The following is a 26,164-nucleotide window of genomic DNA, read 5'->3' as shown; positions in this document are numbered from 1 at the left end:
TGAGGACGTTCTGGGGTCATCCCTCTAGGACTCTCCTCCTCCTCCGCCTGGGGCTTCGCCTGGCATCCCAACCTCTGCCAAGGGGTGGCAGGAGTCGGCCCATCATCTGCTGAAAACTGTGGGCCGTGGAGCTGGCTGGACTCAGTGGAGGCGGAGGCGGTCAGTCATATGCCTCTTTCCCCTCCCCTGAGGCACAAACGAGGAACTCCAAAGTGGTTTGATATTTTAACAAACGTTCCTTTATTAGGTTACTATTATCAACCATCATAAAATAGAACGGAAGTTTCAAAACTGTACAAGCCACAAGGCTCTGGGCTGGTAGGAAAGAAGGTGGGGGGTGGGGGTCGAGGGTCCCAGGGCATCAGGAGGTGGGAGATGCAGAGAGAACTCGAGTCACCCGGTGTCCGTGGGGACAGCTGGGTCAAGGCCATAAGCTGGGATCTGTACAAGTGAAACATTCATCAGAATGTGACCCACCTCAAACAGGAGGGAGGAGAATCTTTAAAAAGTCTTACAGGTAAGGTTCCCTGCCCCCCAAAAATAAAAAAAACCTCTCAGAATAATAAGGGAGTAATAGACATTTCTCACCCAGACTTGGCACCAACATTGTGCTTTAAAAAATATACTCCACTGGAAGATTTACTTAAAAAACAGTACCCTACAGCAGCTGTTTAAAACAATTCTTACAGACAAATATATATATATATATATATGTGTATATATTAAACATTTTAAACAAATAAAGTCATCTATTGTACCTGTGCAGAAATGAACCAAAGTTAGACTCTCAGAGAGTTAACTTCAAGCTCAAAGAAATGGCGAAGGTGGTGGCAGGTGCTGGGCATGCTACATGGAGGGGCTGCAGGGACAGGGCACCCCTCTCTTGCCGGCAGCCGAGTCACCCTTCTTGAGGCTCTGGGAAGGGTTGGGATGAACTGGGGCTGTTTCCCTGGGCCTGGAGCCCCAGCAGGCGTGCTGAGCAGAGACCCGTGCTGGCTTCTGTGAGGCTCGACTCTGCTCCTGGCCTCCCTGTCCCACCCTGCCCCCGACTTCTCAGGGAATGGGGATGTGCTCGCCCTCCCTTCTTGGTTCTGGGGGTCCTCTGGCACACCCAGAGCTTCTGAGGATGCACTTGGGAAATGTCAGTCAGAAAAGCAAAAGCAAAATCAAACCCACACCAAAAGACCCAGAGAAGACTAAAGAAATACAGCCATGTGCAAAGACGTCTGAGCCCAGGAGGTAAGTGGCTACCTGGAGAAGCAGGGCACTGCCAGACGGGCCCCGAGGACACCCAGATTGCATGTGAGGCTCTTTCTCCCTGAGGGGCCTGCTAGGGAACTTGGAGCAGAGCCCCCTGGAAACTGCGGGGCAGGGGGCCCAAAAACACACTTGTGCCTGGGCACGTGTGCACATGTGCCTCACGCATGGCCACCCATCCCAGGGATGGGAGGAAAGTCACAGAACAGCCGGAGAGAGGTGACTGAAACAACATTTCCTTTCTAGATGGAATAAATAAATGGCTTTTGTTATTGTTAAAAGAATAAATACAGGGTACGGGGCACCGACAGCTGGGATGGATGCTGGGTGCTTCTTTGCCTGCGGACGGTCCTTGGTTTCTGCCTTGGTGTCCATGGTGAGTTTCTGGCGTCCTGAGCTTTATCTGCCGCGGCAAGCCCCCACTGGGCTGGGCACCTGTGGCCGGGCACCAGCCTTATCTAAGCACCTCTTAGTACCCCTGGCATCTGCTCTCAGAGCTGTGGTACCCCCTCTGCCACCTCCACCACCCTGGAAGCCCCAGGTGGCTGCAGCCTTCTCCTGGAGATGCGGGGAGCACCCGTCCCACCCCGAGAGCAGATCGGAGCTCACGTAGGACTTTCATAGGAGTTTATTCTCTGTGTCTTTTTTCAGGGAGGGGCGGTATATGGACGGCATGCAGGGACGCTGCCTTCTGCCGCTGTTGGGAAGGGGGAAGGAGTCTGTGTTGGAATCGGTCCTTGTCCCATGGAGGCAGCCACGGAGGATGAGGGGAAGACCGGGGACCTCTGACTATGGCTGTGGATGCCAGTCCCAGGTGCAGGGTGTGGTGGCCCCAGCAGCGGGCGGCTCAGTGAGGTGGCACCAGGTGGTTGTCGAGCTGGCGGTCTGACGACGAACGTCACTGGTAGAGGAGGTAGGCCTTGAGGGAAGCCGGCAGCGGCAGCGTGTGGATCTCCCCCAGGCGCTCCTTCCCCAGGGCCAGGCGCACCGAGCGACGGCACAAATCCATGAGTGGCAGCGGCTCAGCTGGGGAAATAGAGGGAGAAACGCAGGTCAGCGCAGCTTGGTGGGTGTTCGGAAAACGACGCTAACCATGGTGGCAACGTGATCACTCATTAGTATTCATTCAAATCAGTAAAGAAACAATTCTTTGGGAAGCCGAGGTGGGTGGATCGCGAGGTCAGGAGTTCGAGACTAAGCCTGGCCAGCAGGGTGAAACACCATCTCTACTAAAGATACAGAAAAATTAGCCGGGCGTGGTGGCGTGAGCTTGTAATCCCAGCTACTTGGCAGGCTGAGGCAGGAGAATTGCTTGAACCTGGGAGGCGGAGGTTGCAGTGAGCAGAGACAGCGCCACTTCACTCCAGCCTGGATGGGGTGAGACTCCGTCTCAGAAACAAACCAACCAACCAATTAAAAATGCAATGCTTTGATTTTCATTTTAAATTTAGCATGTGAATAGCCACCACCGGGAGCCCACTCTGGGCTGGGCACCTGGGCAAGCCCTCTGCTAAAACTCATTCATTTAATCCTCACTGTGGTTTCTGATGAACGACTGAATAGTCACAGAGACACCATTACCTTCAACCCCATTTTACAGATGAGAAAACTGAGGGACAGAGTCTAAACGACTTGCCAGGGGTTGCCCTGCTGGCAGGAGACAGAGCTAGGATTCGAACCCAGGCCATTCCTGCTCTTCTCCACTGGTAACTGCCTGTCCCGGCAAGCAGCTGCATTGGGGCCCGTCAGTCAGAGCACGTGGGAGCCAGCTCTTCCTGGCACGAACCCCCAGCACCAGACCCCATGCAGGCTTCAGGAAGGGAGTCATTTTCTGTTACCAGCTGCTCTCAGATACTGTTCTCAATGTCTGTTTTAAAGTTGAAGAGCAGTTGGGGATGGTGGCTCGTATCTGTAATCCTAGCACTTTGGGAAGCCGAGGTGGGCGGATCACTTGAGGCCAGGAGTTCAAGATCAGCCTGGCAAACATGGTGAAACCCCATCTCTACTAAAAACGCACAAATTAGCTGGGCACAGAGGCCCATGCCTGTAGTCCCAGCTACTTGGGAGTCTGAGGCAGGAGAATCACTTCAACTCAAGAGGTGGAGGCTGCAGTGGGCTGAGATCACACCACTGCACTCCAGCCTGGGTGACAGAGCGAGATTCTGTCCAAAAAAAAAAAAAAAAAAAAAAAGAGTTGAGGATATACAGGCACAGAGAGGACACCCAGTGTGCCCAGGTTAAAGGCTGGGACCTGAATGCAGGCAGCCTGGGCCCAGCGTCCACGCCCTTCGCCACTAACTGTGCTGCAAATGAAGACATGACAAACCCAGGTCCTTAATCACACGTGACAGGCCTGGCTGGCCCCACGGTCTGAAGGTGTCGTTTCTGTACCACACGGAGCCAGAGAAACCCTGAGTATCTCTGCTTCTGTCTGTCTGACAGTGAGGCCGAGGGCCCAGGCCAAGCTCAAGCCTCGGGAAACTGGAAATGCCAGCCCAGCTGCAGCTGATCCCCAGAGCTGCCTGGGCCTTCTCCCTGCCACTGCCCCAGGCACATGGGGCCCTCTCACAGCCAGGGAATGTGGGCAGAGCTGCGTCAGGCCCCAGGGTTACAGAGCGCTTCCAGCTGCAGCCTTCAGGACACCTCTGTCCTGTGTTCCCAGAGCGCCTGGCCTTGCCCTCTTACAAAGGAGGCTGTGTTCATTCAGCTGCATCTCAGATGAGCTGTCTGCTCCAGATCTCAGGAGTCTGAAACTCACGCCTTCCAAGATTTCTGAGTGTTGGGAGGCTGTGTGGGGGTGGGGAGTGCACAGCAGCCCTGCTCACCCCAGAGCAGACCCCTCTCTGCTTTCTTTCCTGAAACCAGGTGTGAGTGAGCACACGTGGACCTTTGTGGAGCCAGCCACGCTGTTCTGCAGATGGAAAGCCCTGAGGCCAATGGACCTGCAGCTTTATCCATGGTCTCCTCTTGACTTTGAGACTCCTTCGTGAGCAAAATAAAGTCAGCCCCCAAAATGAAAACCTACAAAACTCCATCCTACCAGTAAAAAGTGGATTAAAGTTCCTTAATATTCACCAATGTGTCTCAAAAATATGAAAATCAATGACTGAAGACCAAACGCTATGGGTGGGGCATGGCAAAATGGAGAGAGGTTGCTTATGGGTACAGGGTTTCCTTTTCGGGTGATGAAAATGTTCTAAAATTGTGATGGTTGCCCAGATCTCACCACACGAGAGGCCACAAATTGAACACTTTAATGGGTGAACTGTATGGTATATGAATTACGGCTCAATAAAGCTGTTATAAAATAAAAGAATGAACCTTAAGTTTGATAATGAACTGAGGCAGGCGGACCAGCTGAGGTCAGGAGTTTGAGACCAGCCTGGCCAACATGGTGAAACCCCATCTCTACTAAAAATATATTAAACCCTAAACTTTAAAAGAAGAGGGACCAGGCCAGGCACAGTGGCTCACACCTGTAATCCCAGTACTCTGGGAAGCCAAGGAGGGAAGACTGCTTGAGCCCAGGAGTTTTGAGATTAGCCTAAGAGAGGAGACCTTATCTCAACGAAAAATAAAAATTAGCTGGGGCGGGGGGCAGGTGGTGCATGTATTTGGGTCCTGGCTATTTGGGAAACTGAGGTGAGAGGGTCAGTTGAGCCCAGGAGGTCAGGGCTGCAGCGAGCTGTGATCACACCATTGTATTCCAGCCTGGGCAACAGAAACTTTGTCTCAAAAATAAAAAAGGCAGGCTGGGCGTGGTGGCTCATGCCTGTAATCCCAGCACTTTGGGAGGCCAAGGTGGGCAGATCACCTGGGGTCAGAAGTTCGAGACCAGCCTGGCCGATATGGTGAAACCCTGTCTCTACCCTAAAAATACAAAAAATTAGCCAGGCGTGGTGGAACCCGCCTGTAATCCCAGCTACTTGGGAGGCTGAGGCAGTAGAAGCACTGGAACCTGGGAGGTGGAGGCTGCAGCGACCCAAGATTGTGCCACTGCACTCCAGCCTGGGTGACAGAGTGAGACTTCATTTCAGAAAAACAAACCAACAAAAAACAAAACAAAACCCAAAACTGAAAAAAGAAAGAAAAACACAAAAGAGGAAGGATCACTGCTCTTTACCCCCCATGGACAGTCACAGCTTCTGACAGGGAATGGAAATGGTCAGTGCTTTTCATGGAGAATTTTGAAATGGAGCCTTTCGCGGACAGCTTAGGATGATTAAGAGGAGCTCTGCTTGGGGACAGAAGGAAGAAGAAAATAACCGGTGTCCTTTAAGGTCGAGGATCCCACAATCCCTTGTGGATGGGGTGGGACTGGGTTCCACCCACCCAGCCACTCACAGTGTTGGGTTTCGCTCGGGTAAAGCACCCACCCTGGCCACTCCAGACCCTGCCCCAAAGCCTGACCTGGAGCAGATCCCTCTGTGTGCCTGGACTTGTTTCCCCATCTGTAAGATAAGGAATCCAGACCAGATTCTCCCCAAAGCCTCATGCAGCCAAGATCCTGAAGGCCGGAGCGATTATCCCAACTCTCGGCCTGACCAGGCTATCAATTTGGGGGTGTGCGCTCTTCTCTGCTCAGAAGCTCTCCTGCATCCGGCCTTCATCGGGGCTGCCCTGAGCTCCCTCCCTTGAGGATGGGGCTTAGCCCTCACCAGAAGGTGGAGGGGCTCTCCCTGGAGGCTGGAAGGCCCTTGAGAAAGCTCCAAGAGCCAATGAACGTGGCCCAAGAGCCCTGCCAGGCTACGGCAGTGAGGGCTGAGAGGGAGTTCCCATCACTACCCTCTTGGTGTCAAGTGTTTCAAATCAACTCATGAAGAAACATTTCTAGGCTGGGCACAGTGGCTCACGTAATCCTAGCACTTTGGGAGGCCGAGGTGGGTGATCACCTGAGGTCAGGAGTTCCAGACCAGCCTGGCCAACATGGCGAAACCCCGTTTCTACAAATTACAGAAATGAGCCGGGTGTGGGTGCATGTCTGCAGTCCCAGCTACTTGGGCGTTTGAGGCAGAAGGATTGCTCGAACCCGGGAGGTGGAGGTTGCAGTGAGCCGAGATTGCGCCACTGCGTTCCAGCCTGGGCAACAGAACAAGACTCCATCTCCAAAAATAAGAAAAAAAAAAAGTTTCTAAACCACAGAGGCCCACATGAGCCCCCAGTTCTATCCAGCGCCTTACTTTGGGTGGCTGACGCTTCAGCCCCAGCTCCAGCCATGGCCTGTGGGGTACCAGCCATGTGCCTGGTGAGGACCGTGACTCCAACCTACAGATGGGAAGATGGGCTCGGGGAGGTGACAGTCAGGGGTTCAAGGCCTGAGAGCCACAGACTCCAAAGGGATGAGGCCTTCCAGCTACTGCAATCCACCCTCTGTGAAAGCAGCCGTGCGGCGTGAAGGACCTGCCACTGCCTGGCCATCTTTGGATCCCACTGAATAACCCACTTAGGGGCGGGTCAGGGGATCCACCAAAATGGGCTACAGAAGCGGCAGGGAATGGCTGCAGTGATGCCTTATGAGCTGAAAATAGGACCAGAGTCACCCAGGCATCCTGTGAATGGGTCTATTCTCTGGGGCCTCAAGCACATAAGCAGGTCACGCCTTCTTGCTCTTGCAGGAGGAAACTGATGGCGAAGAGGGCCCGGGTCTAACCGCTTTTTTTTTTTTTTTTGAGACGGAGTTTCACTCTTGTTACCCAGGCTGGAGTGCAATGGCGCGATCTCAGCTCAACGCATCCTCCGCCTCCTGGGTTCAGGCAATTCTCCTGCCTCAGCCTCCTGAGTAGCTGGGATTACAGGCACGCGCCACCATGCCCAGCTGATTTTTTGTATTTTTAGTAGAGACGGGGTTTCACCATGTTGACCGGGATGGTCTCGATCTCTTGACCTCGTGATCCACCCGCCTTGGCCTCCCAAAGTGCTGGGATTACAGGCTTGAGTCACCACGCCCGGCCTAACCCGCTTCTCAAAGACCAAGAATGCCCCCATTTCAGCTGGTTACTACCGGGACTCGGGAGTTCTCCCCAACCTCCACACTCTTGACTGGGGGCTGCCGGCTTTGCACCCAGTTCCGGCCACAAACCCAGGTGCCTGCTGAAACCCACTGAGTGGGTGGGCACCCGTCCCGTGGCCTGGGGCCTTTGGCTGCTGTGCCCATCCCCGGGAAGCTTAGGCACGCATTCATTTAAATAATTTCTATGAATGAGAGAGTGCAATGCTGAATGAGCAGCAAAGAAATCAGGAAGTCGATCAGGTGCTATTTCTGGGAGCAGAAGGCTAAGGAACTGGAAGAGACGGTGCATCAGCTTCGACCGTTCTGTGGTAAGGACTATCTGGGGGCCATCGTGGACACGCATGGCCCCAGAGCCCCGACCCGCGGCTGTTTTCAACCCAACTCAAGCCTGAAGAGTGTGGTGCTGTGCCTGGTTCACAGGCTGAATGAATGAGCTGCAGAGCAATGAGGTCAAGGAAAAACGTTCCGCCTGGGAGAATGCCCCAGCTTCCTTAACGTCCTCACCGATGGCTGTCACGGCTCCTGTGGCTGGCCCTGCAAGAGCCCTGTGGGGATCATGCTACAGGACATGGATTCTAGAATATCACGGTGGGGGCGGCCATCATAGGATGTGTGTGTGTGTTTTCCTCTACATTAAGCAGTTCTTTCTTTTTTTTTTTTTTTTTTTTGAGACAGAGTCTCACTCTACCACCAGACTGGAGTGCAGTGGTGTGATCTTGGCTCACTGCAACCTCTACCTCCCGGGTTCAAGCGATTCTGCTGCTTCAGCCTCCTGAGAAGCTGGGACTACAGGTGTGCGTCACCATGTCCAGCTAATTTTTGTATTTTTAGTAGAGAAGGGATTCCACCATGTTGGCCAGGATGGTCTCGATCTCTTAACCTCATGATCTGCCTGCTTCGGCCTCCTAAAGTGCTGGGATTACAGGCGTGAGCCACCACGCCTGGCCATAAGTAGTTTTTACAAAAGAGCAGAGCCAAACGAAACATGGAGCCTTTGTCCTTGTCAACTGGGGAAGGATGCCTGAGATCCATCTAGGTGATGAGACATCCTTGGTCCCCTATCCCCTACCCCCACCGACTCTGAGAGCCCGCAGTCCGAATATGACCAGACTTCCTGGGGGGGTGGGGGGGGAATAGCGTCTGGAACAACCCCTCCCCCACATAGGAAGGAGGGAAGCCCCTGGTGTCTCGGGGTATCAGTCTCCTGATGAGTAGCTCCTCGAAGAGCCAGGCTGGAGTGGAGTGCGGGCAGGAGGCACCCGGGAGGAGGCGCGGATCTTGAGGAAAAGAGCTGACCTTCCCTGAACCTTCAACCATGACAAACCACACCAAACCCATCTGGGAGCTGTTGAAGAAAATTCTAAAATGTGGAACTGCATGGAAGATGCCTCCTCAGTGGGAGACGTCTTTAAAGCAGTGTGGGTGTGGCCAGAGGACCCATGAGGTCAGGGGCGCTCCCTGGACTGCTGCCCACCTGCTGCTTGCAGACAGGCCCTTCTGCATCTCCAGGGAGGGTGGCGGGCAGGTCTGGGGTCAGGCCAGGCCCCGTCTCCCCACTCAACAATGGCCATCTCCACTCTTGCCCCAGGAAAGACAGGGAAGGTGACCCCGCAGCCTCTCTGGCTGCATCCTCAGCACAAGGCCTTGAGCCTCGAGCCTTGAGGAAGAATCAGAGTCCAGGGCCTGTGGCCCCAGCTGGCTAGACAGCGGAGAGGCCACACAGGGAAACATCGAGACCTCACTGTCCCTGCTTCTGCCTGACCACGGACCTAGCCCCAGCATGGAAGCAGGGACTCTGCTGGGGGGGGTCTGCCTGGCATGCAGGAAAGAGGTCACAGGAACAGTGGGCTGGAGATCCCCGGGAAGGCACATGCAGGGCAACTGTCTGAGCTGCCCTACAAACAAACAGCTGCCCTACAAACAAACAGCTGCCCTCACCAAAGTCGGACCGGGTGTGAGGGGTGGGCACCGATGCCTCTCCAGACTTCGGGGGAGCGGAACTACCTCCACCTCCAAGACGGAGACAGCAAAGCCCTGGATCAGCCTGATACCAAGAAAACAGATCCGGCCAGGCAGCATGGCTCACGCCTGTGATCCCAGCACTTTGGGAGACAGAGGCAGATGGATCACTTGAGCCCAGGAGTTTGAGACTAGCCTAAGCAACATAGTGAGACCCTGATCTCTAAGAAAAAAAAAGATGACAAATCTAGCCAGGCCTGGCCAGAGCCTCCACCTGACATGCTCTGCTCCCAGGAGGATCCTGGGATTTGGCCTCACCAGGACACCCACCTTCTTTAGGTGCCTTGGAAGGCAAAGCCAACTCTCCTGGGACAGGGGACTTGGGTCGCCTCTGACCTCACCATGGGCACCCCAGCATCGGTGGGGGTGGCAGAAGGGGAGGGAGCACCGGGCTCATCTGTCACCCCCCCTCCCAGGTGGCGGCACAGGGAGAGGAAGGCCTCGTGGACATGGTCTACACTGGCTGCCTCCACATCTGGAGTGGGTTGAGCAGTGTCCCCCAATTCACATTCACCTGGAACCTCAGAGTGGAGCCTTATCTGGAAACACAGCCTTTGCAGATGTACTGTGTTATGATAAGGACACACTGGATGGGGATGGGGGGCCTTGAATCCAATGGCTGGTGTCCTTCTAAGGAGGGGGGTGCACAGAGAGACACACGCAGGTGGACCACCCTTGCGCAAGCAGAGGCAGGGACTCGGGAAAGCATCTACAGACACAGGGACGCCAAGGATTCCCAGCAGTCCCCAGGAGTGAGGGGAGGCCTGGGGTGGGCTCCGTCTCAGAGCTCGGAGGCAGCCGAGCCTGCTGTCATTCTGATCGCAGACACCTGGCCTCAGCGCTTCTGCTGTTTTAACGGGTCCTGCTCCTGGTCATGTGTACAGCAGCCGTGGACACGAACACCCCGTCCATCTTCCTCCAACCACTCCATCAGGCTCCCACGGCCCCTGGACTCAGATGACTCTCGTCAGGGTCAACTGTGAATTCCTTGTTGCCAAAACTGATGGACAGCTCTTAGCCATCCATGTTCTTGACCTGCCCGTACTTTGCCCTTCTGAAAGCCCCTTCCTCACCTGGCATCCAGGACAGCAATCTACTGGGTGCCCTCGGCCCCCGCCCTCCTGGCCTCTAAGCAGGGTTCAGGCTCAGCCCTCTTCTCCTCGCTCTCCAGCCCCCACTCGCGGTGACCTCACCAGGGTGGCGGCTCTAAAGCTGTCCGTGTGTGGACAACTCCCCCACTCACAGCTTTCCCAGACTCGAGGCTTGCAGGGCTGCTGGGATGTGTCGAAGAAGATGCTCAAATTTAACATCTGCTCCTCCTTCGGGCTTTCCCATCTCGGGTCAGCGGCCTCCGCCTTCCACCTGCTCAACCCAAACACCTGGAGTCACCTTGACATTTCCCTTTCTCGTCACATCCAATCCATGGATGAGCCTGTTCCAGAGTCCCAGGACTGGGCCAGCCCTCTCCACCTCTGCGGCTTCCATCCTGGCCCAAGCCCCCATCACCTCTCACAGGACAAGCCTGGCTCCTCCCTGGCCTGGCCTCTCAGAGGCCACTCTTGCACCTCTATAGAGCAGCCAGAATGATACTTCTTTTTTTTCAAGACAGGGTGGAGTGCAGCAGCACGATCTTGGCTCACTGCAACCTCCACTGCCTGGGTTCAAGCAATTCTCCTGCCTCAGCCTCCCAAGTAGCTGGGATTACGGGCAGACTCCACCACACCTGGCTAATTTTTGCATTTCTAGTAGAGACAGGGTTTCCCCATGTTGTCCAGGTTGGTCTCTAACTCCTGACCTTTGTGATCCACCTGCCTCAGCCTCCCAAAGGGCCGTGATTACAGGCCTGAGTCACCACGCCTGGCTGTAGAATGACACTTCTATGACATAAGATGACACTTCAATGACACAAGATGCTGCCTCAATAAGGGCCTGGAGGTGTCGGGCTAATCAGGTTGAGGCTGGTGACGAACACCCATGCCCCATCCTACCCCCACCCCGCAGCAGAGCTGTGACACTGCCCCACCCTTGGATTTTTTTGCTCCGAGAACCAGGAATGACCACATCTGTTTTCCAATCTGGATCCTCTCAAGTCAACTGTCCACATACCCCAGGGCCCATTCATGGCTGACCAGGATTGAGGAAGTTGAGAAGCCAAGGGGTCCTGGCATTGCTGCGTATCTGATTCTGGTGGAGAGGAAAAGGGTCCTTGTCATTGACTAACAGTGCCCTGATGTGACGCTCTGAGTGGCCATCTAGTTTCCAGCTCACAGATAGCGTTTCCCAAATACCGATTCCCATTCTCGTATGCCCCACTCACCCAACACCTTCAGGATTTTCCAAACAAGGAAAATTATGAAAGTATCCAACCTCCTGTCTCATGCAGAGCTAACCAAGCAAGGCACCGCCTATTCACAGGACATGCGTCTGCACTTCAGGACTGGGTGGGCAGAACCCTCTGTTCAAATAAGCCCCAGTGCCCTCCCAGCCGCTCCAGGGCTCCGTACTGGAGCTAGAATACATAACCATGAATCTGTGCAAACCTACAGAGCTCATGAGAGTATCAGGGGGCTTGTTCCTGGAGGAGACAGGGCTGGAAATCTCACGGAGCCCCACGGTCCCAGTGGCCAGGCAACAATAGCAGGCCTGGCGGTGCTCTCACCTGTCTGTCTGCAAGGAATGGATGTTAACCTCCCTGGCTCCATGGTCACTCCTTGGCTGGGAGGAGGGGGGAAGGGCTGAGGGCCAGGGCTCCCCAAGATCCTAGGTCCTGGCAGGATGTGCCCAGGGCTCCCAATCTGCACCCATCCCTGCTTGAGGCAGAGTTGGCTGTGGATTTGGTGCCACCTATTTCTGTCGCCCGGGGAAGACAGACACAGAACTCACTCTGCTGGTTCCCTCGTCCAGTTCCGAGGTGACTTCCCTAGGGAGGTTACCTGCTGGATGCAGACCTGGCCACCCACCTCTTCCAGGAATCCCATGACCTGGGGGCACCGGGCTGCACAGGTGAGGACCCAGCAGGCCTGGAAGCCTGTACCACAGACACCACGTGTGGCTGTCAACTCACTGCCATCAGGGTCACAGTCAGAGCAGAGGACCAGGAGGAAGAGGGGTGGTGGAGGCTTCCAAAGAGAAACGTGTAAGCGTTTGCTCATGCCTGACCACCCGACACTTTCTCCAGTATCTTTCAGAGGCTGAGGCAGGGAGAGGAGGAGCAGGAGGACCGGGAGAAGCTGCAGGTTTGGGGACTTCAAGAGAGAGTCAGCATCTGTATTCCTGACCTCCAGGTGGGGGCCTCCCTGGCCCCCGCTGCCTCCCCAGCCCCTGCCACCTCTTGCCTGGCCTGCAGGGTGGAGTTAGAACTCACGGTGCTGAGCCAAACCTGCCCCTTTAAGACAGTCAGCTCATGGGTGGATGGCGCTTTTCAGCCCACTCGCTTCCCGCGGTGGGACCTGCAGGTAGTAGAAGGGACCCATGCAGGCAGGGGGCTTGAGAGAGGGCCACGCACGCAGTGAGCCGTTCTGCAATGCCAGGCCCTCCTGCTACAGTGGGCTCCCAGCGGGGCTGCCATGGAGCCTCCACCTCCCACACCGGCACGGTGCCCCTACGCATGGGCTCATTCACACAGTCTGAGAAAGGCCACTCCCCTTCCCAAAGGGACAGGTGGACATCACTGCTGACTCAGCCTGCTTCTGATTCATGCACTCCCCCACAACTTCATGACCAAACAAGTCCCTCGGGACTGCATCTCAAAGGAGCCCACTCAGAAGCCTCCAGCAGAAGAGAAAGACTCAGCCTGTGTAATGAGTGAGAGAGGCCACTAGCATTCATTTACCTGAGAGGCCCCAGTATCCCCAAGGTTGCAAACCCCAGCTCGATCACATGCTGGCAACTGGGCTAGAATTTGGTCAACTGAGGATCAAACCTGGAGGCAGGTCACCCAGAGAAACAAAGATCACCTACTCATTAATGTATCCCTCTATCCACGTATCCATCAATTCATTAGTCTATCTGCTTATCCATCTACTCATCCATCCATTCCCTCATCTGTCCATCTAGTCATCCATCCACTCATCCATCAATCAAACACTCATCCACCCACCTATCATCCATCCATCCATCAATCTAAACACTCATCCACCCAGCTATCCATCCATCCATCCATCCATCCATCCAACACTCATCCACCCAGCTATCCATCCATCCATCCATCCCTCACTCATCCACCCACACACCCATCCATCCATCCACTCATCCAGTGTTCATTTATCCATCCACTTATTCATCCACTCATCCATCCGTCAGTCTAAACAGTCCTCCACCCACCCACCCACCCATCCATCCATCCATCCACTCAACCACTCATCCATCTATTAATCCAAACATCCATCCATCAATTCATGATCCACTCATCTATCCATCCATCCAACCAATCGTTCATCCATCCATTCATTCATCATCCGTCATCCATCCATCTATCCATCTGTCCATTCATTCATGAGTGAATTTAGGTAATCTAGCAGACTCTGGCTAGAATTCCTCACTTAACCAGATGCAGGCAAAAGTTGCCTGAGGGTCTGAATACACTGGGATATCAACTTCAAAACACTTTAGTTTCGATGACTGTAGAAACTTTTGCCCTGAGCCCAGCCAGGACGGTGGGGACAGAGGGAGGGCACTGCCTCTGAGAGCACAGGGCACACTTACGATCGAGTCCGTTCAAGTAGCGCATTCGGATCTCACAGTGGCCCCAGACGGCACTCACTACAGGATACAGTTTTTTGCCCTTGAGTCCCCGAAAAGCCACTCCCATGTACTGTCCATCCACAATGAAGCTCAGTGTCCCGTCGTCCATGTCTAGGGCTACCAGGAAGGAGTCAGGGACAATGAACGTCTCATCTGGTTCCAGAAAGGCCGGGTATGTTTTACTTGGCTGGTTCTTGCCATCGTGGTAGAGCCGGTTGCGCCCCAAGTCCCAGCCCCAGGACTCGTGGTTATTCCCCACGAGGGTCGTGTACCCGACAGAGTGCAGGGGGGCATCTGCCGTCGCCACGCCCACCACAGCGTGCGTGCCCCGCTGTCTCATGGCCCACGTGATCTGCCACACGTGCAGCCCGCGGGTATACCCGACCTTGCCTCTGATAGCGTCTGTGCTCTGGGCCACCGGATGCCGGTGAAAGATGAGCTTGTCATCCTCCTTCACGAAGACATTGAGCGAACGGTCGTTGTTGTTCCATGAATGCAGCAGCTGAACGTCGTAGGACACAGGGGGCATGTCCAGTAGCAGGTCCAGCCGCGTGGGCTTGCAGTAATCCAGACCCTGGAGCTCCTGCTTCAGGGGCCGGTACGTGGGGTCCCTCATGTCCACAGTCTTGATCCCTCCAGTGACCTTCTGACCCATGTTCGCCCCTGGTTTCACCTTCTCACCGACTCCCAAGGCAAACTCATCAATCTCGCGGTCTCGCCTCCAGTATTCTGATCGGGGCCAGGCAGAATTCCCAAGGAGGGCTGCCAGGAGACCTCTGCAAGCTGCGGTGTTTGGTATTGCCTAATGGATAGAAAGACAAACAGCCAGTGAGCAGGGCTGTGGGGTGAAGGGGAGAGTTAACCCGGAGGGCGAGGTGACCACACCGGCAAATCCTGGCAGTCTGCGCCCGGGCTCCGTCAGGCCTGACATGGGCAGGCTGGAGCCTTGGCATAGAATGAAATGCCCTGTTCCCTGGCTAGGCTGTCACAGAGGAAAGGGGCTGTCTGTCCACCGGGCAGACTATGTGGAGCGGTGGGCTTGGGGGTTGGGTGTCACCCTCATCTGTGTTAGGTGCAGACGCACGGCTGATGCCCACCAAATACCTCATCAGGGTCCCACAGGGCAGAAGGCCACGGTGCCACAGAACCGGGTCTCAGCCATGACACGATGGGCATTTTCGTGGTCAAAACAGAGGGAGGTAGATGGCCCTTGCCTTGCTGTTCAGAGGGGAAGGGAAGCCCGGGTAGCAGCAGAGGTTGCTGAGGATGCCAATCCCAGCTCCTCTTCCCCGTCTCTGGCACAGCGACCTCCAGCAGATGCACCACCAAGTCACTCCAGAGAAGAGCCCTCCGGTGCAGAAGAACAGCTCAACTCAGGGGTCTGTGTGCGCCTGGCAGGAAGGGCCCCAGGAGCCTCCTCCGCCAGCAACATGCTTCTCAAGGGCAGGCCCCGATTCAGACAGCATGGGGAGCTCATCCCCTGACCCCAAGGAGTTCTTATCTGACCGATCACCTCTTTTTCCTGCCCACGCCCTTCAACTAGAAGCCAGGGTTTTGCCCTCTGGGGCTCAACAGCACATCTGTGGAGGAAGTTCGACACTCAGATGCCTTGTTCCCTCTCTGGCTACCATCCCCTGGGTCATTCAGGGAGGAAGAACAGGGACTTAGGTTGGGAGAGAGATCTCACTGCATCTACGCCATCCTCTCCACTGGCAGCCCAGGAAGAATTTTTTTTTTTTTTTTTTTTTTTTTTTTGGATCGAGTCTTGCTCTGTCACCCAGGCTGGAATTGCAGTGGCATGATCTTGGCTCACTGCAACCTCCACCTCCTCCCGGGTTCAAGTACTTCTCCTGCCTCAGCCTCCCAAGTAGCTAAGATTACAGGTACCCACCACCATGCCTGGCTAATTTTTGTATTTTCAGTAGAGATGGGGTTTTACCATGTTGGCCAGGCTGGTCTTGAACTCCTGACCTCAAGTGATCCACCTGCCTCGGCCTTCCCAAGTGCTGACCAGGAAGAGTTCTAACCAAGGAGGAGGAGGAGGAGGCGGAAGAGTCGAGCCTTGTTCAACAGAGAAGTTTCTTTCTGCCATCAAGAACCCCCTTGGCCTCTGGAAGGGACCAGAGAGGCCAGGGAGAGCAGCCTGGTTTGGCGTCAGGCTCCTAGGATCAACCAGGGCAGGGGCAGGGCAGGCTCCAGGCTGAAGAAACGGAACTAAAGGAGCCTGTGGGGATGAGTGGGTGGGAGGTCATCGGAGCCTTGGCTGCCGGGAGAGTCACTCTGGGCTGCTTGTTACTAGGGTGCCCGAGTAAAGGGGACAAAGAGAACCCAAAGGAACCAGGGGTGTGGGAGGCTGCAGGCTTCCAGACACAGGGAAACCCAGGGACCTCAGAGCACTGGCCTCCCCTTCAGTGTGGGGCCAGCCAGGGCCAGGCCGTGCAAGGGGCTGGCCTAGAGCTCCCTCTCAGCTGGTAAGAGGCCCCATGAGACCCCGTCCGCAGGTTGGCCAGGTGCCCTGGAGGTTTGGTTCTGGCAGAACCTTTCCACATGGGAATACATGGTGCCCCGGCCCCCTTATCTCAGGGGCCAGGTCATGTTTTTTGACCTCCCCTTTCTGATGTCAGAGGGTTCTTTTTTTTTTGAGATGGAGTTTTGCTCTTGTTGCCCAGGCTAGAGTGCAGTGGTGCTGTCTCGTCTCACTGCAACTTCTGCTTCCTGGGTTCGAGCAATTCTCCTGGCTCAGCCTCCCAGGTAGGTGGGATTATAGGTGCACACCATCACACCCAGCTAATTTTTTGTGTTTGGTAGAGGCAGGGTTTCACCATGTTGGCCAGGCTGGTCTTGAACTCCTGACCTCTGAGGATCCTTCCACCTTGGCCTCCCAAAGTGCTGGGATTACAGGCATGAGCCACTGCACCCAGCCATAGACAGAGGGTTCTGATCTCAGAGACATGGTCATCTCTTCAGAGACAGGGCAGGTCTTCTTGTGTCCAGTGTGTGCAAAGCCATTACAGAGCTGAGGTGTTCTCTGCAGCCTGGAGGACCACCCTGGTTCCAGAAGGTTCTGTGAATACTGTGATCTCACATTCACGATCTCCCAGGAAAATCCTATTTTCAAGCTTTCATTCCCATTTCCTCTCCTGGGAGCCACCGAAACCTCTAGGACTCCCTCTATGTGGCTGCAGAGGGCACCCCGTGGCTTTGGGGCCTGCACCTCAAGCTGCAGGAGGCAGAGAGAGCTGGCCTGGTGTGGCTGGGGTGTGGCCTTCCCTGAATTCCCCTCTTCCCCCACCTCCATTGGAGCATTTTCTGAGCTGTAGGAAGGCCGGCCCGAGGCAGCTCTTGAGGTCAGAGCTGCATGGAGTGGGGGCGCAGAGTACTCCCCATCTCTGTCTGGACACCCCCTCCAGCTTGGTGCCCAGAGACCTCTCCGTATTCTCAATTCCGCAGGGTCCTGTGGGCACAGAGTTCAGCACCCTGAGAGGACAGGGCGGGAGTTACATTCTAAGAGTTCACGGCACGCTTCCGGCAGCGTAGCTCCCCCACAGCCCCTCTGCTGCTCAACTGTTGCAGCTGGACGCACTTTTCTCCTGGAATCTCATCTGTCATGGAAGATCCGCCCTCCCTCCACCCGTGGGAACAGGTGGGAAGAGTGAGGAGGAGGCTGGGGGAGGGGTGGGTGCGTGGGTGGGAAGGTGGCAGGGAGGGGTCCCCTAGCAGGGTAATTGAAAATGCTAGGAGAGGGCCGGGTGCGGTGGCTCAAGCCTGTAATCCCAGCACTTTGGGAGGCCAAGGCGGGCAGATCACAAGGTCAAGAGATCGAGACCCTCCTGGTCAACATGGTGAAACCCCGTCTCTACTAAAAATACAAAAAATTAGCTGGGCATGGTGGCACGTGCCTGTAATCCCAGATACTCGGGAGGCTGAGGCAGGAGAATTGCCTGAACCCAGGAGGCGGAGGTTGCGGTGGGCCGAGATCGCGCCACTGCACTCCAGCCTGGGTAACAAGAGTGAAACTTTGTCTAAAAAAAAAAAAAAAAAAAAAAAGAAAAAGAAAATGCTAAGAGGTCAAAACCAAGCCCTGAGCAGGTGGAAAAAAAAAAAAAAAAAAAAAAGGAAGAAAATGCTGGGAGGGACTATACCAGGGAGGTTGAGTGGGGTAGGGCAAGGGGGACACCTCAGAGTGGGAGAAAGGGTGATATGGGGTGAGACAGGGAGGGAAGGGAGGGACAGGGAGGGAACACTCAGGCTAATGAACCCAGGCCTGAACACACAGAACGCCTGTCTCAGCGAGACAGAGATCGGCAGGCTTTTTCTGCAATGGGCGAGATAGTAAATGTCTGGCTTTGAGGGCCAGACAGTCTCTGCTGTTGTTGCACAAAAGCAGCCACAGACGGGACATAAATAAACTCACGTGGCTGAGTTCCAGAAAACTTTATTTATAAAGGACAGGCTGGCCCAGGCTCCACCAGCCCAAGTTAGACCAGGCCGTCCTGCCTCGTCTCCACTTAAGACACAGCCCCGTGGGGCTGCAGCAGGCATTAGCTGGGTGGTGGGAGGGAGTGCCCAGCCCCGTCCCAGAAAGAGTCACCAGAAAGGATGGCTTCACCCCAACGTGGGACATCCACTGTCTGTCTGCCCAGGTTGGCTCCACAAGCTCTCCCAGTTCTGAGATGCCAGCAAGTCCTCAACATTGATGCTGGGCTGAGCTCCCTAACCCTAACCCTAAACCTCCCTAACCCTACCCCTACCCCTATCCCTGACCCTGTCCCTCACCCTAAACCTATCCCTAACTCTATCCCTATCCCTAACCCTAACCACCACCCCGTCACCTCCACCCACCTTCCCCTGTACCCCAGCCCAGGCCTTGGACCACAATGCTGTGAGACGTGGGAGTTGGTGGGAGGGAGGGCCTGGGAGGAGGGAGGCTGGGGACACAGTGTGGGGCGTTTTCCCTGGGCAGGGTGGGCAGGTAAAGGAGCCTCCAGGACTGTGGGGTGACTCCCTCGCAAGGGCACCCCAGGGCCTAGCCAGGGAATGTGGGCCACCCACCTGGCCGCTTCTGCCATCTGAGTCACCTCCCAGGTGGTCAATCACTGTGGTGACCCTAGGGCTACTCATGACTCATCTGTCACCCGCCCTGTGTCCAGGCTATGGTTAAAGACGACACTGCCTTCCCGACTTCCTGTTGTTCACACCTAGCCACCTCCTTGCGGTGCAAGAACACTAAAGCCATCATCTGCCTGCCTTCTTCTATTTTAAAATGCGGCTGCACAGATCCACCCTTCCTGCGGGTCCCCAGGAGCTGGACAAGCTGCTTCCCCTGGGACTGCAGCCTGATGGGCGCTTCCCCAGCCCCGCTTCCTGGGGCTTCCGAGCTCACACACACAGACAGCAACTCCGGCCACGAAGATCCAGCCTGAGCTTCTCCAAGCTTCTGCACACTCATCTCTCACACACTTACTTAAAATTCAGTGGAGACAGTGTTCTGGGGGGGCTGGTGCCACTGCCATTTCCACTTTTGTTTATTTCCCAGCCCGTTCTCCATTCATTGAACAAAGATCACTGCTCTCCTGTCTTCCTGGCCACATCTGGCCCTCTAGATGGATGCTGCCTTTGGGCCAAGACTCAAAGGCTTGGAAGGCTGGGCTAGAGCAGATCAAGTTTAAGGCTCCTTCTAAACCAGGGGTCGGCAAACTCCCTCCATAAGCGGCCAGATAGTAACTGTTTAAGGCTCTCCAGATAATAAGTAAATGAATAGGCATAGGTATGTTTCAATAAAACTTTATTTACAAAAACAGACAAATTATGGGTCCTGGGCCACAGGGTATTCAAACAGGAATGCCCCTGTTCGAATGGTATTAGCAAAACTGCTACTACCATCACCAAAATTCCTGGATATGGCACTCAGGATGGGGGGTGGGGACACCCACAGGTGCCAAGTAACAAACATCCGCAGGTGCTGGGATGGCTCCTGTGAACACTGGACCATGGCAGACATCCCTGGGGGCCAGGAGGGCGTCCAGCACTGGGTGCCACACTTCAGGCAGGAGCTGAGAGAACAGCACAGGCCCCCTGTTCTGGGTCCACCCCACTTACTGCTGCTCTGAGAAGCAAATGCAGATGCCTAGGCCTTGTGGGGTCCTGCAGTGCCACAGAAGCATTAGGGCCTGGGATTGCTGAGCAACTGGTGACTTTCCAGGAGGTGGGAGGACTCAGCCTTCATCCCCATCCAGGAGGAGCAAAGACGCAAAGGGCGTGACTTGTGCTACCCTGCAGGGCTGGAACGGGACATCAGAGGACAGATGTGGCCCTGCTGCTGCCGCCACCACCCACCACACACTGTGCATGTGTGCCTACAGGCACACACCCACACACACGTGCACACACCCGTAAACACGCGCATACACCCACACATATGCACACACCTATACCCACACATGCACACACACCCAAACACACTTAGACCCATACACATACACACCCATACCCCCACACATGCACGCCCCCATACACACACTTGCACATCCCCATGCATGTGCACACACCCATACACACACTCACACACAGCCATACACACGTACACACCCATACACACCCCACACACTTGCACACCCCACACATGCACACACCCGCGCATGTGCACACACCACACGCACACTCGCACACACCTATACACACACCCATACACAGGTGCACACTTGTGTGCCTGCACACCAAGAGCAACAGCAGCAGCCTAGACGAATGAACAGGACGGAGGCGTGACAGTCCAGGCAGCGTCATGGCCGGGGGCACCTGCTCTCCATTCCCTTAGTGGAAGTTTTCACCCCCAAAGGCCACTGTCGCATTAGCTAGTGTGTCACCAGGACTGCACCTGCCTCCTCCTCCTCACGGCTGTCTCAGTCAGGCCCCACAACAAACACGTTCCTGGTCTGTACCTCTTCTGTCCCACCAAACTCTACTCCCTGTAAATTATGAGTTCTCACTTCTGCTGTCCTCAGGCTGTCACACGCACAGCCCCAGGGCCTGGTGCTTCCTGAAGACCAGGCTGTTACCCTGTCACAGGTACGAATGCCATGAGGAATTTCCACCAGGAGAAAGAATGTGTGTGTATGTGTTTGCATGTATGTGTGGTGTGCATATGTGTAGCTATGTGAGGCATGTATGTATTTGTGCATGTGGTGTGTCTGAATGTGTATGGTGTGTCTGCATGCGTGTGTGTGCTGTGCATGCATGCATGTGTGTGCATGTATGTACACGTGTCATGTGTCTGCATGTGTGTCTGTGGGTGGAGCATGTCTACGTGTGTGTGTGCATGTGTGTGTATGCGTGTATGTGTGTGTGTGTGTGTGTGTGCAAGAGGTCTGACTGCAGGGCCCTCCTTGGTGAGCTCACCAGTCATTCTGGGTCGGGAACTCCTAGCAACATTTTCTCATAAGTAAAATCAAATTAAAGGTAAGATCACAAGGGTCAAGAGAGAAAAACAGCCATAAAAGGGTGGGCTGGCAGCTCATGAAAGGACCTTCCTCACAACCGTCCCAGAGGCCCTGAGTCACGGAAGACAACTTATCTGGGTGGAAGAGCTGACGCTGGTGGCGGATCGTGTGTGGGTGAGTTCCCCGACACTTGCTCAGGACGTGTCCCGTGGAGAGCTTCCTCCCGAGGAAGGCAGGCAGGCTGCCCACCCACCCACGCACCTGCATGTCTTTTGTCAGAGATCCGCTGTCAAATCTGAGAGCATTGACGGCGCTGGCGCCAAGGCCTCGGCCTCTCAGCTGCACCTGCCTCTCGTGTTCCATGTCCCTCGGCCTCTCTGGTTGAGCTCAGCTGGGACAGTCCCCTGACCCACACTCACCTATCCCCAGTCCTGGCCTGGAACGGCGCTGGTCCCACTGTGCCATGAGCAGGTGGGGGATAAAGGGAGAGGACACATCACCAATATCAAAGTCAAGGCTGCGGCGGGAGCACCTGTATCATGCACGGGGGGAGGGCTGGGCTAGGGGGAGCAGAGAGGAGTGCAAGACGTGATGAAGGCAGGAACCAGCACCTGGACCCTCAGAGCCAGACAGCAGCCACGGGCCCTGGAGTCACCTTGGCTTCCCTGGCAGGGGGACACATACCCTGGAGGAGATTCCGCCTTTCCTACAACAGAGTGAAGGCCATTCAAAGCTCTGGAGGAGGGGGAGGGCTGCTTGCATGGACACCAGATGGCGAGAAGCGCTGGGGTTTAACTTCACTCAACTTCTTCCCTCAGCAGAAGGAATCCCCCCAACCACTGCCACACACACACACACACACACACTCACTCACACACACACACAAAATCCTTGAGCGGGTGAAAGGGGATGTCCCTTATACCCTCTGAGGGCAAAACCCCTCAACCCAGTGTCGCCACAGCAGCCATGGGACGGGGGTGGGCTGGGGTTCCAGACACCCACCAGAGCCACGTGTCCCCACTGTATTTCCCAGTGGCAGCCTGGGCTCTAAGCCGATGAGCTTCTGAAAGCCCCCTCCTCCCTTGGCCAGCTTCAAACAGCCATTTAAGGTGGCGTGGGTCCAGGGACGAGGCCAGCTTTGGAGAGGATTTGCTGGGGGCCACAGATCTTAGAAAGAAGGAAGGAAGAAAAGAATCTCACAAATCCTCCAGTTTTGTGGGCTCCTCCAGGTAGGGGCAGCCAGGTCTGCAGATACAGAGGGAAATGGATGCTGATCCCCTGGAGTGGAGAGGAGTTGAAAGCATCCCAGAAGCTCACTGTTTGGAAGTCCTAGACCCGGGACAGGTGAACGGCACCTGTTTCTAAGGCAGCCATTCTCTCTGTAGGCTGAGGGAGCCTAGAGGGGCAGGAGAGGGAAGGCAGGTCCTGGTGGTCGGAGAGTACCTTCTGGATGCAGACACGGTTTGCTTTCATTACGCAAGGCTCAGAGGACTGTGATGCCGGGCACAGCACTACCGCTGAGACAGGAGCAAGACAGTGCTGTGGGATGCACAGGGTTAAAAGCTGCCGAGCAGTGGTTCACACCTGTAATCCCAGCACTTTGTGAGGCCGAAGTGGGCAGATCACCTGAGGTCAGCAGTTTGAGACCAGCCTGGCCAACATGGTGTGAAACCCCATTTCTACTAAAAATACAAAAATTAGCTGGGCATGGTGGCACAGGCCTGTAATCCCAGCTACTTGGGAGGCTGAAGCAGGAGAATGGCTTGAACCCAGGAGGTGGAGGTTGCAGCGAGCCGAGATTGCGCCACTGCACTCCAGCCTGGGTGACACAGTGAGATTCTGTCTCAAAACAACAACAACAACAAAAATTTGTGGGAACTGCAAAGGATGTGGGGAAAGGCTACTCCTACATGACTGTGGGTGTATGTTGAAGGGAGACGGACCCCAAACTGGGCCAGCCTTCTAGGTGTGCAGGTGCAACAAGGCAGTCCCTGTCCACGTGCAAAACGCCCTAGCAATGGCCCTTCCAGGCTCTTGTCTAGGAATCCCTATAGGCCTGCACAGGGCCATGTGGATGAGGATGGTGGAGGCGGCACGAGTCCCACCTTGTCCAGACCACGGAACTCCATGCAGCCCTGGAGAGAGGAGGCAGCCTCTCCAAAGTGCCGACACCACAGAAAACGGACCGTGATGCTGTTACACTTTTAAAAGCAAATCGTTGGACAATATGCAGATCATGATGCCATTTCTGAAAGAACAGAATTTAAAGAGATCCTCTCTGTGCACATTTATCTGTTTGTAGGTACAGAACAGGGTCTAGAGGGATAAACGTCCAAACCTTTCACAACGGTTAATCCCGGGAAGAAAGACACTGCTCACTGAAAATGCTTTTTGAATTTTTAAAAAATGCACGTGTTACTTTTAAAACTAAAATGATTTTTAGGCAGATGAAAAGAGAGTCACAGGCTGAGAAACAATGATTTCACACACTATGTTTGCAAGAACAGATTATCCCCAAAGCGATTCCTACAGGTGCTGCAGCTGTGTTGCTTTTATAAAGCAAGCCCAGCGTAATGGGTAAGCGCTATTGTCCTGGATGCTTTACCCATGAAGGGACGTGCTAAGGATCTGTAACTGGCAGAAGGGCATTTAAAATGTTTTTTTTTCTTTTAAAGAGACAGGGTCTCACTATGTTGCCCAGGCTGGTCTCCAACTACTGGGCTCAAGCAATTCTCCTCTCTCAGCCACCCAAAGTGCTCAGATTACAGGCGTGAGGCACCACCACGCCCAGCCTAGCAGAAGGGTATTCCAATAAAGGATGAGAATCCCAGGGAAGCTTTGGGGCCATCCCAAAGAGGGATATTATTTCTATAGTGATCTATCCCAAGACTTCCAATTACACTGTCTCAAAATTACAGATTTTAATTAGCCCAGTAAAAATGGGGCAGCTGTCTCTCTCTACTGACCCAGAACACAAGAAGAGAACAGCTGGTCCGTCCCCATCCCCAGCCAGGTGGCAGCTGCACTGCAGCTCTGCATGTGGCAAAGGCCAGGTGAGGTGGCCCCATCAGAAACAAAACAGCCACTGACAGGCCAACTCCAGGGAAGAGAGGGAGTTGAGAAGGAATGAGGATCTCAGAGCCCACCCTGGGGGAGGCTGAGACAGGGCAGACCGCACAGCACCTGCCTGCAACCCTGTGATGGTGTTTCAGTGAAAGCCACAATCCCGCAGCCCCCACCTTCCCCAAAAGCGCTGTCAGATCAACTGCCCTGGAGCCTCACTTCCACTAAAAATTACCTGCTTGTGGTGGTGTTTAGGAAAAGGTCTCCTGAAGGAGCGGCTATACCCTTTTCGGGGATGTAGCCCAGGTGACTGGGGACAAGCAGACAGAAAGGGCAGGTAAGGGATGCACAGAGGTGGGTCGGTCACCAGGGAGCGGCAGACATTCACCCACCTCCTACGCCCAGTTCCCCTGCAGCGCCCGACTGACCCCAGAACAGTAAAACCATTGTTTTGCCCCAAGGTAGGGAAAGAATGAAATTCAGGATGTGGAACAAGGTGACCTATTTATAAAGCCTCCTTTCACCTGAAGATCACGTAAGTTCCCTCCCTCTGCCGCCCCATCTCACACATCAGTGGTGGCAGCCCAGGATTTTGCAAGAGAAACACGCCTGGAACGATCTGCTATTTTATCAGAATGCAACCTCTGTAGCCTGGCTCAACTGCCGTTGCCTGCTAATTGGGGTTCGAGCTCCTTTCGGCATGCTGAACATGAGTGGCGGGGACGCTCTTGGTGGTGGAAGGGCTCAGGGCATGCTCTGTGCCAGCCAGGCCATGAAACCCCTGGCAAAAGGGCCACCACCAGTGGGATTTGTGACATGTGGTCACCACCCTCCACCTCCCACCCTGCCAACAGCCAACTTGAGGAGGGACCCCTTAAGCAGGGACATAAAAATAAGTCTGTGCCCCTAGAATCAACAGAAAGAACCAGATCCTTCTGAGAAGTTCTGACAAGGGATTTTGGAGAGAAAATCCCACACGGTCCAGAGCTCTAGTCCCTGACCTCAAAAGACCCAAAATGCACCTGCTGTAAACACCTATGGAAAGGCCCAGATGACTCACAGCACTTTCAGAAAGGGCTCGAATCAGTGGAGCCACAGCCCTGAGAAATCAGCATGATATTCATACAGAGACTGAAAATTACAATAAATTGGGAAACCAGCATGATATTCATACAGAGACTGAAAATTACAAGACACTGTAGCTGTAGCCTAGTCAGGGTGGTGAGGACAATGGACTGTGCCTGGTGCAGAAGAGAAGCCAGTTCTTGAGGGACCCCAGTGACACATAGCAGCCTTCCTGAAAGGTGACCCAGACAGCAGCAGACGAGCCCTCCCGCGACAACGGGGATAAGACGTACACTATGGAACCCCGACACCACCCAGCCTGGCGGGGGAGGGTCACACACTGGGCCCATCTTGTTCACACAGGAGGTGGGGGCGCCCCAAAGAGTAGAAGTAGGAAGGCAGGCCTGAAAGCAGCCCCATGGCCATCCCAGTAGAGCCACCAACAGGGCACCCACAGGGACAGGCTCTGAGAACCTAGTGCTCCTTGCCCTCTGACGACCTCAGCAGCTCCCCTCGAAGGCAGGAGATGGGGGCTTGAAGCAGGGTGGGTCGGGGGCCCAGGGAGGTCACT

The 26,164-nt window shown here is 54.9% G+C and overlaps 1 protein-coding gene across 3 annotated transcripts in view; it reads right to left on the bottom strand.

Moving 5' to 3' along the window:
- Positions 1–1,870: 1,870 nt before the first annotated feature.
- SPSB1 (splA/ryanodine receptor domain and SOCS box containing 1) overlaps positions 1,871–26,164 on the bottom strand; it is a 79,573-nt gene continuing 55,279 nt past the window's right edge. For all 3 annotated transcript variants that reach the window (XM_039474430.2, XM_074380023.1, XM_003927919.4), the window contains exons 2-3: positions 13,991–14,831; positions 1,871–2,283 (exon numbers count right to left, since the gene is read on the bottom strand). In XM_039474430.2, the coding sequence (XP_039330364.1) occupies positions 2,156–2,283; positions 13,991–14,684 (822 nt within the window). In that variant the 5' untranslated portion in view covers positions 14,685–14,831 and the 3' untranslated portion in view covers positions 1,871–2,155. The remainder of the gene's footprint in view (positions 2,284–13,990; positions 14,832–26,164) is intronic.

Source organism: Saimiri boliviensis, chromosome 11 (genome assembly GCF_048565385.1).
Source record: "Saimiri boliviensis isolate mSaiBol1 chromosome 11, mSaiBol1.pri, whole genome shotgun sequence".
Taxonomy (NCBI): Eukaryota; Metazoa; Chordata; class Mammalia; order Primates; family Cebidae; genus Saimiri; species Saimiri boliviensis.
This window is presented reverse-complemented; position numbering and strand designations above follow the sequence as displayed.